Raw genomic sequence first — 13,274 nt, 5'->3', positions numbered from 1 at the left:
CAGATCCGCTGACCTACATTTTCAACTTAATACTGACAACAGAACAAATCCCTGAAATTTGGAAGACTGCTAAAATAATACCTATTTTAAAAGCTGGGGACTCTGATTTAATCATGAACTACAGGCCAATCTCATTACTCTGTAACTTCTCAAAACTTTTCGAAATTATCCTGAATCGGTCGCTATTTAGTCACGCAAAAGAACTCATCTCTGTAGACCAGCATGGATTTTTTAGCGGGCGATCTTGTGTTACTAACTTATCCTGTCTGTCTAGCCACATCTGTGAATCACTTGATGTTAATACTCAAGTCGATGTTATTTATACCGACTTCCAAAAAGCCTTTGATCGAATAGATCACTATATTTTGCTGCATAAATCAACTCAGTATGGTTTTTCAGGGAGATTATTTAATTTATTTCATTCCTACTTGATTGGTAGATCTCAATATGTTGAATATGAGGGCTTTAAATCGAAACTTTTTAACGTAACGTCGGGTGTGCCACAGGGCTCGAACCTGGGTCCGCTCCTGTTTAGTTTTTTTATAAATGACTTGATTGAGTCACTCACTTGTCATAGGCTGGCTTTTGCCGATGATTTGAAGCTATATTTAAATATATATGGTTTGGAGGATTGTGTTTTTCTTCAGAACTGTCTAAATACATTGGAGGTATGGTGTGCTGTTAACAGGTTAGGCTTGAATGCGGCTAAGTGTAGTGTGGTCAGTTACTCTAGATCAAAAACACCCTTAAATTTTAATTACTTTATTAATGATACTATTTTGAGTAGATTAGAGCAAATTACTGATCTTGGTATAACCTTTGACTCTGAATTTACATTCGTTCCACACTTCAATAACATAGTCAAGTCAGCCCTGAGAAGGCTTGGGTTCATAATTAGAAGTTCTCAGAGTTTTACTTTGGAGTCTACATTAAAACTGCTTTTCTGTTGCTTTGTGAGATCAAAACTGGAGTTTGGCTGCATTATATGGAACCCGCTCTATCAGAATCATGTTGGTCTCCTTGAATCTGTTCAGCGTAGATTTGCTAAGTTTTTGGCCTTCAGGCAGGATGGCATATATCCGGTAAGAGGGTTTGATCATCGGCAACTATTGGAACGCTTCAATCTACATCCATTACAACTCAGAAGAATGATCTTCTCTGTAAAATTCCTGCATGGGTTACTGAATGGATTCATTGATAGTCCTGTACTTCTTTCCGGTGTACGTTTCATGGTGCCTAGGCTTAATGCTAGACATCCCCTAACATTCTTTCTGCCAAGGCCTCATACTAACATCCTGTTGAAATCGCCACTATATACAATATGCGCTATATTTAATCGGATCTGTCACATGTGCGATATAAATTTCTCTCCGGTTCATGTGATTGTCGATATCTTGGTGGATCATTACTCTTAGGATTAAGACCCATGTGTTTAAGTTATAGTTAGTAGGTATATTGCAGTTAATTTAATTTAATTTAATTTTGTTGAATATGTGATTATCTTGTTAAACTTTTATAATTGGGTTTTTATATCATATTAATAGTTATTTGTTCTAATTCTTTGGATAACTTTTGAGAATGTGACTTTACTTTACTCTTTTTCTTTTCTTTTCATTCTTTTAGGTTTGTTTGTGTGTGTTTTTTTAACTATATTTTTCATTGTTTTGCAACTGTTTCCTGTTATTGGGCAAGTTGCCTGTTGGAAATAAAGGCTTATTATTATTATTATTATTAAAAACACAAGGTGTCTAACTTCTATAACGGTCTTTTACACATTGTTAACGAAGAAGAATTAGTTGTGAGTTTAACTTGAATAGGTGCAGTCGTTGATGAGTCCCTTTTCAGGAACGACCATAGATCTTCGAAGAAATCGTTGCCGCACAAAAAGCGGATCAGCAGAAAGTTACGCAAGAACAGCACGAGTGCCGCGAAGCAAAAGTACACGTGCACATTTTGCAGCGAAACATTCACCAACAACGACGAGTACCAGCAGCACGAGGGCACCTGTAATGCCGCAAAAGTGCCCACCAATTCGCCGTTTTCTTGTCAGTTGTGCAATACACCATTTGGTGACCAACTCAAGTGCGTTTTGCCCGTTGTTGCTTTGTAAAAATCATAAAAGTTTAAAAACGTTCTAATTTTTTTTTAAAGGTTTTTTGAACATTTAAAGAAACATTATGAGCCGGGTGGTATTGCCGGCCCTCCACTCGTCGAGGAGGCGGCTCCCGCCGAAGAGGCACCCGCCCCCGCACCACCTGCGGAGGATAAAAAGAAGAAAATCCTCGCCACACCGAAACAGGAAAAGAAGTTCGTGGTGGAGGAGAAGGAGACTCAGGAGACTTTGTTGTCCAGTCTGTTGAGTTTGCAGTGTATCGAGTGCAATAAGACGTTCAGGAGGCAGAAAACGTTCGAGGCGCATATGAGGGACGTGCATTCCAGTAAACCGGATCAGGAGGATGAGTTTTCGGAGGCGGAAGATATGATGGCAGGTGAGAATACTCAAAGACCAGAAAGCCAACCTGTATGCATTTTTATTTTATGTAAAGAAAGAAAATGAAAACTATTTGTTTCTAGAAAAATAAAGCGTATCTCCAATTTTCTATCAAAAAATTTGTTCTCGAACTGCGTGTTTCTATTATATTTATAATAAATGTAGTATCTAGGCCTCAACACCAAAAATATTATTCTTTCACCTACCTTAACTTAACTAACATATACTACCTTACTAACTCATTTAAACCTATTTTTCAATTTACTTCCAATGTTACTGATATCCACATTAATCAGTTTCTTAGCTCTCCTGTAAAATTTTGCTAAATGGAGTTACGCACTTTGCGAATTACACTGACGATATTAGAAGTTGTTCGTTTAGAATTTCCCTAATCATATAAAATTGCAGAATTAACTTTCTAATGTTATTAGTTAATCTTAACACATGTTGTTTCCACTTGAGGTTCTGGTCGATGATTACTCCTAAATATTTAGTAAATTGTACATCCCTTATTTCATTCTCAAATCCATTTAACTGGATGCTATTAAAATTAGGACGATTGGCATCTGTTAGGGAGAAAGCTATGTATAAGCTATAAAAGCTATGGGTTTTGTCAAAATTTAATGTAAGTTTGAAAGAGTTTGACCAATTTTTGATTAATGTTAAACCTAAAGATGTTTTTTTATGTCTACCATAAAATTTTGAATTTTTTCTTTAGTACTATTAGAGCAAGGTAACTTGACTACTTGACGACTATAGTAACTAGCATTATCCATAATAATAACACTATTTTTCGAATATTTTTAAGAAGCCAATATTCAAACCAATTTTCAAAGAGTCGGTATCTTGATGGTAATCCAGGGAAGAATCTGCTATATTTTTAGCACAAAGTAGTAGACAGTTTGAAACAAAGCCACTTTCTGAGCCTGCATGAATAATTGGTATCCTCTCCCTTTATTTGAGTTGGTGCGTTGGCGTTACATTTTTTTTGAGGAGTCACTTCATCCTTTTTGTGCAGTATTATGAGTGTCGAAGTCCGAAGTTTCGTCAAGGTAAATTATTGGTCGATTTTCATCCCTATCTTACAGCTGTTAATTATTTATCACGCCGTTCCCACATTGAGACTCCATTATTGTTTGGCGTTTATTAATCCTCTTATACTTAAAACCCATTTTAAGCAAAATGTTTCTTACGCTAGAAATATTTGTCTTTAATTAGTCTGTTTTTTAGAATAACCACAGTAGGTGGTATTCCTGGTTCTTCATACAACCGATAACTTTTTCTTCTTAACAGATCCAAATCACTCTCATTCACATATTTCAAGGGGCCGGAGTCGCTTCGCTTTCTCCGGCAAATTGCGGATTTCCCTATTATATCGACGTATATGATTTTTTTCCTTTCTTTATGCAGGGTAATTCGCGATCCACTGTATAGAGTGGTTCTTTATGTTTAGACAGAATATATAAAAGTTGTAGAGTTTACCTTAAATCGGCAAGAAATTTGCTAAAATATAATACAGGGGTATCGCAAAGTTATTAAAAAATACAAACTTTAAATGGAAGACATTGTGTTTTAAATAAAAGACCTTTTTCTTCTGATTTCAAAAATATATGATATGTTAACGTTTGGTTTAGCTGTTTTCCAAATATTTATATATTAGAAGAAAAAAATAATAAAATAGTTATTTATGTGAAATGATCCTTTTTTTATGAATGGAAATAGATTAAAAATAGCAAATTACATGGTACAAAAATTAACGTCCCTCCAATAGATGTAGAAGTGAAGTATAGCGGGTTAAAGACAGAAATCAAACCTCAAGATTTGAAATTAGCCGACGTTTTGACGTTTATTTACGTCTTTTTCAAGGCTGAAAAAGATACAATTGGTACAAAATGGTGAAAGCAATAGTTATTAATATAATAGTTAAGAAACTACCAAATAAAAACACAAATAAAACGGAGAACAGAGCATAAAAGTTAAAATTAAGATGACTTACCAAATTTACATTAGAGGTTTACGTAACAATTAAAACCTAATAATATCTCCATCATAGATACACCACAGATACGATTGTTATACATTAAAATATGCAGCACAACCATTAAGTAAAACCAAAAAAACACACAGTATACATAAAATAAAATTGGCTTATATCACAGATTGATTCACAATGAATAAGTAGTACGTATAATAATTATAGTAAAAAATAGCACCTTCTAAGTCAGTGTTTAGTAGTAACTGTACGCAGAATTTATTGTTATAAAGCAGGAATGATGCTTATTCTTTTTATGTCTGTAAAATAGGTTTAATATTACCTGGGCTCGTTGTATACCATTTTTGGATATTATGGTAGAACGGAACACCGATGGGACTTTAACAACTAATTGGTACACAAAACCTTCATCTTCAGGCAGAGTAATTATCTTTGTTTATTTGAATTATGGTAAATACCCATTCGAGTCAGCGCATTCGAAAAATTTCGTATATAAAGCGTTCGAATATATAGATATCGATTTTTCGTGCTAAATTCTTCTAGATAAATAGAACACACTACTTGTATTCAGCGTATAATAAATAGAAAATTGCGCTTTCGTAGGCCATCATCAGGGCTTAGGACGAAAGCCCTAGGCAGCAATTTTCTATTTATTATACGCTGAATACAAGTAGTGTGTTTTATTTATTAAGCAAACACAGCGTACAACTGATGCACTATTTTTTTTAAAATACGGCTCTTAAACAATTTATTTACACAAATTATCAAGCCTCTCACTCTGTGAGACCTCAATTAATTACCTAGCTTTGCTTTTCCCTGCACACCCTTCTTTTTTATTCATTTGTGCTTTTCATCTGTCGTCTTTCTCCTTCAGTTCTTCATCCCCTAAATTCATCCAGTAAATTATTTTGTAAAGTACTTTAATTTAGAATAAGAGTTTTTGCTTTACAATAAGCCTAAGGTGTATTTAACTCGAAAAATTCATCCATTATCCCAAAGATGCTGGTCATACACTTTTATAAAAAGGAAAAAACACGAAATCTACAGCATCACAAATACGTTTAATAAAATAACGAAGGTTACATGTTTCGCTCGACTAGAGCATCATCAGACCTAAACAATAATTAAAATTATGTAACCCGAAAAAAGGAGAATTCAACAAAAACTTACCATAACATACACAAAACACCTGACATATAAGTAACAAAGGTTACAATAAAGTGGCACTATCTATGTACAAAGAACTCAGCTAAACAATTAAATCACTTTATACATTTTAGAAATCTAACCATCATTTAAGAGTCTAGAACTACTTGAGGTTATTAAAAACTAGGTGGCCATCAAAATCAAACCTTTCCTTAACACAGGACAGATCTGGGCTTTTAAAAGCTTTACTAATCTCCATTATCTCCAACAAGTCTAGTTTTTTACTTTTGTTGCATTGATGCATTTTTTTTATATTTTGGCTGTCAGGAAAATCATGTTTGGATTCGAGAAGGTGATTAGCAAAAGCTGATCTGGTCACTGTGATTTCGGTATTTTTAAATTTATTGTATTGGGCCTTGAGTTCACTAATCCTAGTAGAAATCTTCCTACCAGACTGGCCGACGTACACTGCAGGGCACTCTTTACACCTAATCTCATAAACTCCTGGAGAAGATAGCGGGGGTAGTTTATCTTTAGTTTTAATTAGGTGTCTTTTTAAGGTATTATTGGTTTTAAAAGCTGGGCTTATGCCAAAGGGAGAAAAAAAGCGGGATAGTTGTGACGAAATTGGTCCAAAATAAGTAAACGACCTAAAAGTTTTGATATAGTTTGTTTGTTGTCTGATAAAATTAAATGATAATTTATACTTGTTCACATACTGAAAATACATTTTATATATAGGTTTAAGAGGGAAAAAGTTACTAACTGCTAGTTGTTTAATGGTAAGGAATTTTTTTTAAAAGCTTCACGAGAAAGTGGGATGTTAAAAAGTCTGTAAAATAAAGAATGGAAAGCAGCAAATTTATGTGAGGTTATGTAATAAAAAAAAATAAAAAAATTAGATGTATTTTGTAAACTTATCGAGGTTTAATTATTTTCCCAGGTATTGATGTCGCTGTAGACTACGACAGCATCCAGGGCGACGACATCGAGGACGAAAGCAAGGCGTGGTACAAAGAAGAAGAACTCCATCAAACCGAAAAGGATTTGAAAGAGCTGGAGGACGAGAACGAGCACGTTTGTCACCTTTGCAAGCAGCCATTCGCCCTCAGGGCCATTTTGTTGCAGCATCTCGTCACTTGTCGAGTTACCAGTGGCATGACCGGTATGACATCTTTGTATTTTGTCGAAAAAATATTGTATTTATTAATTGTTATCAATTTAGAGCCCACCCCGGCCGTTATCGTGCGCAAACGAAACAAAAAAGTGAAAGAAAAGTTAAATTGCGAGCTGTGCGATCGTGTTTTCAAGCATCGGAACTCGTTGGTGTACCACATGAGGAGCCATAGCGGCGTGAGGCCGCACCAGTGCGAACTATGCGGCAAAAGTTTCTTCGCTTCGAGTGCTCTTAAAGGTAGTTTTTACGTTTTATTAAGTTGCATTATTAAAATTATGGAAATTTGTATTTCACTAACGTGATAAGACAGAGACTGCTCTTAAAAGAATGGAATAAAATGAAATGCAACAGACTGAATAAAGGTTGAGGAAACGTATTTAAACTCAACGGGACAGTTCGATTTGGTGTATTCCAAACAGATACATGATACAAACAAATACATGAGAAATAGTTAGCAAATATAGTTCTAAAATGGCAACTGTTCAAAAGTAATAAAGTCTACTTGCTTTTTAATAAATATCATAAAAGATTAATGTTGGTGTCAGTTTCTACTCGAGACACCATGTAATTAAAATTTTCATTGCAAAGGACGCATTAAATCAAATGGACGACAAATTAAACTTGCAATAAATGTATGTGTTTTAATTTCATGTTTCATTAGTCTGAATTTTAAATAAATTTATTCCCTTCATTTTGAATGCACTATAACACTACGGCGTAACGGCAAATACTAACATGTTTAAAAGCTTTTAAGTAATATTTATACTCTGTGCCTAGGTATTACCTAGGTAGTAAGTTTACCTACGCCCATGGATGACCATAAAACTCTGAAATGTACATTTTATTACTGTCTACCTATTTGAAATATAGTATAGCAATTTCTTAGTTTCAGCTCAACGTAGGTTAGTTCGGGAGATACAATGAATACTTTGACAACAAATGAGTCACTAGACTTTGGCTAATATTCTGCAATGAAAATTTTTTGACACTAAAGCACGGAGAGCCGTTGAAGAAATTCAGAGTCGTATTAGGCCTCTTGAGAAATAACAGAAGAGTTCCCGGATAAATTATCCCAAATTTAATTTTTTTGGCATTAAATATTGGAAATTGGAAGTAAAATAACCAAGATTGTAGAAAAATACGAAATAAAAATAATTCCAAAATTCTGCAATGATACAAAAAAACTTACTCTGGAATCTTATGGATTGGCCTTTAAAACGCCCTTACCACAAGTTCATTACAAGATTTAAATACAAGTTCTTCTCAAAATCAATTTGAATTAAAATTAAATATTAGGATGAGAGTCTATTATAAAATGCATAATTTTCAGTCCATTTGAGGCTCCATTCCGGGGACAAACCGTACGACTGTTCGTTTTGCGGACGTAAGTTCCGGCAATGGGGCGACTTAAAGTACCACATCACCTCCATCCACTCTACTGAGAAGAATTACCAATGCGAGTACTGCGGTAAGGAGTTTGCCAGGAAGTACTCGCTGGTCGTGCATAGGAGAATTCATACAGGTGAGTGTATTTACAGATTTTAATAGTTGCTTCTTTTTATAGGTGTAATAAGTATAACACTTTTTTTAAGATAGAGAGTGTGAAAAGTTAGTTTGTCAGTGTCACTTTTTTCCAGAATGAGGTTATGGGAATCAGATATTAGTGACGGCTCGTGACAGTTCAGGGAGGTAGGGCCAAACCTTGATCTAATTTGGAAATGGATTTGCTTTTAAAAAACTAATTTTATTCATTGTTTTTAATATTTAATAAAAATAAAAAACACCAACAAAGCCGAAAACGCCAGCCAAATAAAATAAAAGATCTCTACGGAACCGCGAACGCCCGATGAATAATCAAAACAAACAGTATCACGCACGTTTTGCTAGAAAAGATTCTATTGGTTTGGAGCCTGGCCCAAAATTATTTAATTTGCCGTAGCTTTACCACGTTGTTTCAAGGACATTTGCTGTGATTATTCCATGTAACATGCATCGATACGGGGCCTGGCGCGACAACTATGTACGGCTTCGATTCCGCATTAGCGAAATTTGCGGAGTCTTGCACTGGCTGCGTTCCAGTATTTTAATTTTATAATTGGTATTAAATATTAATATACAGATATTTTTTTGGACTGAAGTAAAATTTAAAAAATAAATAATTTTTTTTATTTTAAACGTTTATGAGGTAGAGCCATGGCACTGTGGCTCTACCCCAAAAGCCGCCACTGTGAGATATTTAAGTAAAACAAAAATCATTTTACTATTCAAAAGATGCACCATTATTGTTGTTTTAGTCCCAAATCATTTCATCCAAAAGATTTTAGGGTTATACAGGTTTTTAGGAAATGTTTTCTTAACCTGACAAAAATAGAAATAGCTTCAAAATTATCGAAGATAGTGATAAAACCATTTTCGTTCCTGCAGTTGGCAGTATATTTGACACTTATGACAGATTACGTTGTCGAAATCAGCTGTCATAATTCAAACCGGTTTTAGTTGTTAAAATTTGGTAGTGGCGGTTATAAGTGAAAGGAAAGGGGAAATATAAAAATTTATAAACCCAATTCAACGCAACTATAAAAGCATCGAAAAACGAATTTTTGAACGACGTAAATTATAATCAATCTTAAAATGAGTTTATAGCAACATTTTCTCACATCTTAGTGTCAAAAGTAATTCCTATTTTCCCATAATTTTAAGTGCGGTTTTTAGAAAAGTTGAATTATTTTGTAATTCCAGTTATAAATGTCAAAATTATGTTTATAATTCTTTTATACATTTCCTTTCACCTTCTACATTATGACAATTTAGATATAATTACTTATTACCAATTTATATAATTTATTTATTAAAATTGTAATCTTGTAACTTATGCAGGTGAAAGAAACTACAAATGCGAATACTGCGGTAAAACGTTCAGGGCGTCGTCGTACCTGCAGAACCACAGGAAAATCCACACCGGTGAGAAGCCCCATAACTGTCCGATCTGTAATAAGCCGTTCAGGGTGAGATCGGACATGAAGAGACACGAAAAGACTCACGGAAAAGTTCAAACACCAAGGTAACATCAACAAAAAACTTATTTATCCATTGTATCGTTATACTGTTTCTAAGTTAGTCTTCATCGTGATTAAATCTAATCGTTTATCTGTTCCAGGCAAAGTACATCTTATAGGTATTCAAAGTAATTTTTTTTGGTTGCAGACAATAATTATGTTCACATTTATTTCAGACATTTGAAGACACTTCTTTGAGGCTCTGGTTTATTTATTGTTCTAAACATTTGTTGTTGTGAATAATACTTCTTTGCTTTTTATTTAGCGTAATAAGCCTTTGCTTGTATACAGTGTCCTTTAAAATTGTCGAAACAGTGGGCTGCCAAGGCAGTTGTGCATATAGGTCTCCTAATGAACCCGTCATGCCCCACCGGGGGTTACCAGAGCCCAACGGCCTTAGAAAAACCGATAAGTCTCAAATCTATAATAATAATATTTCCTTTATTGCCAACAAAATCAAAATAAATTTGACAAAGCAACGTCAAGCAGAAATGGTGAATTCCCTGAAATAGATTCACGATGAATATTGCATATAATAAGAAACATGATACAATCAAATACATATAGAATAAAATGAAATAGACTAACAAACAGTAAAAGTTAAAACAGCAACTACAAAGTTAAAATTACAATATCAATAAATGAAGTTGAAAATATATAGAATATGTACATATGTGTAACAGGTTCACAGGTCTGGCACATCAAAATCTAAATTTAAAATCATAAAAGCACTTATCTAAAAGAAACTGACTAGTGGCTTTCCTAAATTTAACACTATTATTAATGGATTTTATTTCTGGTGGTAATAACCCATATGCTTTAACTGCCATATAATAAGGACCCCTTTCAAAAAACGCTGAACCATGGGCTGGTGCCCGAAGATCTTCCCTCCCCCTTGTGATTACTGCAATATCAGTGCCATAATGGTCACTGTTTACTGAAAAAAGGTGTGGGTGCCTTTTGACAAACATCACTAAGGACATAAAGTAAATTGAAGGCACAGTCATTATGTTCAGTGATTCAAAATGTGGTTTGCATGATGTTCCAGGGCGCAACCCCAGCATAGCTCTGATGATCCTTTTCTGAACTCAAAAATTTGAGGAGCCACAGAGGATGATCCCCAAAACATCACACTATAGGCAATCAATGACTGCACCCCTGCAAAATAAAACTGTCTTATGGAATTTACTGTTAATGAATATTTTAGTCTTCGCACTAATGCACAAAAGATATTTAGTTTAGATTGGAGCACCCTCACATGTTCCTCCCAGCCAAGAGCAGTGTCCAAGGTGACCCCTAAAAATTTAACTGTGTTTTCTACAGGTACTGATTTGCCTCGCATTTTCAAATAAACAGACTCTGTTAAATTGGGATTTTTTTGAAATAGCATTAGACCAGTCTTTTCGCAGTTCAGAATTAACCCTGCCAATCAACGGTTTCATCCTCTTCACAGCACCATCGGCATTCCGGGTTGTCCGCAATACCGATGGTGTGGTTAACTCTTAACTGCCAGTGTCCGGTTAAAAGACCTGTCACTAGCTAAACTTCGTGTCTTTTTAGGCGTAGTAGATTTTTGGTGAGACAGGCAGAGGGCCCACCTATGTGCGCTTTGGCCTGTCTCATACCAGGAGACTCAGTCCATCTTCGGTGGGTCCACTTGTCCAGCAGAACCTTCATTGACGCACAGTGTCCTTTAATGTTCCCCACAGGAAGAACTCTAACGGAGTAAGATCTGGACTTTGGGCTGGGCAGCGGATTATTCCATTTTGACTGATCCAACGGTTGTACTGTTGGTTTAGAAAGTTACTTATATTGTGGCTCCTGTGGACCACCATCTTGTTGCCATATTGAAGTGTGCTATTACTAGTGTGAAAAAAAAAATACAAATAGGTACATTATTTTCTAAGTAATAGATACCTAGATGGACGAATTAAAGACATTGTGTACAAAACATGGCCCACGACAAGATATATTAGAGCGTATTCAAAATGCCCTTAGCTCTATTTTAAGTGGAAATTGAAACAGCTGTTACCACATATAGCGAAAATTGAGAACTGTATTAGAGGAAATGGTGGACACTTTGAACATTTGTGAAGTGTTTGTTCTTGTTCTTTAGTTAAAACCCGCTAAACCTTTAAACATGCTTTAAATTTTTTAGGATTATTATGTTTAAGTTAAATTATATTTTTATTAAAACTTTTTAGAAATGTTTGTTATTTTTACAAGTCCGATGTCTAGATAAATTGCAAAGGAAAATGCCAAATTAATAAAAAAAAATCCAATAATTATTAATGCTAAGTGATAAACCCGTATTAAGCATCAAAAATTTGTATTTCGGTAATAACTCGGAAAGTAAAAAAGATAGCCGACTACGGCTTTTTGGTTTTGTCTAGAAAATTTAATTCTTTTTCTGATTCTTCTATCAAAATTATACCGTGCAATTTAAATTTTTGTGGAAACATCAGAGTAACTAGTAAAAGAAGTAAGTAGTTTTTAATTTAAATGACTCTTACCACTTTTACTAAAAATTTTCAGTCAGTACTTGTTCTTAAATTTTACCTTTAAATAATCCAAAATTAAACAAAAGTCTTTTAAAAGTTATAGCCATTTAAGCATTTTCACTTTCACTACCTTCCTCTACTTTCGTTATTTATATTATTATTGACCTTTATTATACCTTAATTTCTCTCTAAACTACACACAATTTGGATAGGTAGTTCTTATGAAGGGTACCTTTATTTCTCCCAAGGAACCTACAGAATATAAAAATATACGGGGTATGTCATTTAAAATTCTGGTGTTAAAATCGCTGCAGCACTTTTTGAACTCTCTGTATTGATTAAACTCAAATAATTTAAAAATTCACTTCTGTAAGAAACTTTTTTTGCATACCCTAAGACATAATATGGCATTTTCTACGATATTACATCAAAATAAAATTGTTTTTTAAATAGGTAGTAATAAGATTCCTAAACGGTATATTGAATGCAAAAAACATACAGAAGTTTCAGTCAGTCAGGAAATCAGAACACAAAACGTCACTGTAATCGAGCAAAGAAAGAACTAGTGAATTACATAAAATAATATTTAATGGTAAATAGTTTTTAGATCATATATATGCAATTTTAAGCATATTTTTTATATGAGTTTGAAATGTAATACCACTGCGAAAATACACGCTTAGATTTTTAACCTCATTGACTACTGGTATTGGTAACATTTCGAATCTGTGCATGAAAATTAGAAAAGCATTTATCCAACCACCCAGTATTATTATATAAGATTTAGAAGCATTTAATTTTAAGTTGTGATCCTGGGAAAAGTTATTAATACTTTTTAGATCCTGGGTGAACTGAAATTGACCTATAGGAAGATTTTAGCGTGAAAATGAAAGATACAGTTGAAAGAAAA

The 13,274-nt window shown here is 34.1% G+C and overlaps 1 protein-coding gene across 1 annotated transcript in view; it reads left to right on the top strand.

Annotated features, from left to right (window-relative positions):
- The window catches only part of LOC126738664 (zinc finger protein 846-like), a 28,017-nt gene that overhangs the window by 8,108 nt on the left and 6,635 nt on the right, over positions 1-13,274 (top strand). Inside the window, exons 5-10 of the mRNA XM_050444095.1 lie at positions 1,846-2,082; positions 2,152-2,489; positions 6,574-6,795; positions 6,856-7,044; positions 8,138-8,329; positions 9,685-9,868. Coding sequence (XP_050300052.1) covers positions 1,846-2,082; positions 2,152-2,489; positions 6,574-6,795; positions 6,856-7,044; positions 8,138-8,329; positions 9,685-9,868 — 1,362 coding nt within the window. The remainder of the gene's footprint in view (positions 1-1,845; positions 2,083-2,151; positions 2,490-6,573; positions 6,796-6,855; positions 7,045-8,137; positions 8,330-9,684; positions 9,869-13,274) is intronic.

Source organism: Anthonomus grandis, chromosome 7, assembly GCF_022605725.1.
Source record: "Anthonomus grandis grandis chromosome 7, icAntGran1.3, whole genome shotgun sequence".
Taxonomy (NCBI): domain Eukaryota; kingdom Metazoa; phylum Arthropoda; class Insecta; order Coleoptera; family Curculionidae; genus Anthonomus; species Anthonomus grandis.
The sequence above is the reverse complement of the archived record's forward strand: the minus strand, read 5'-3'. Positions and strand labels throughout refer to the sequence as shown.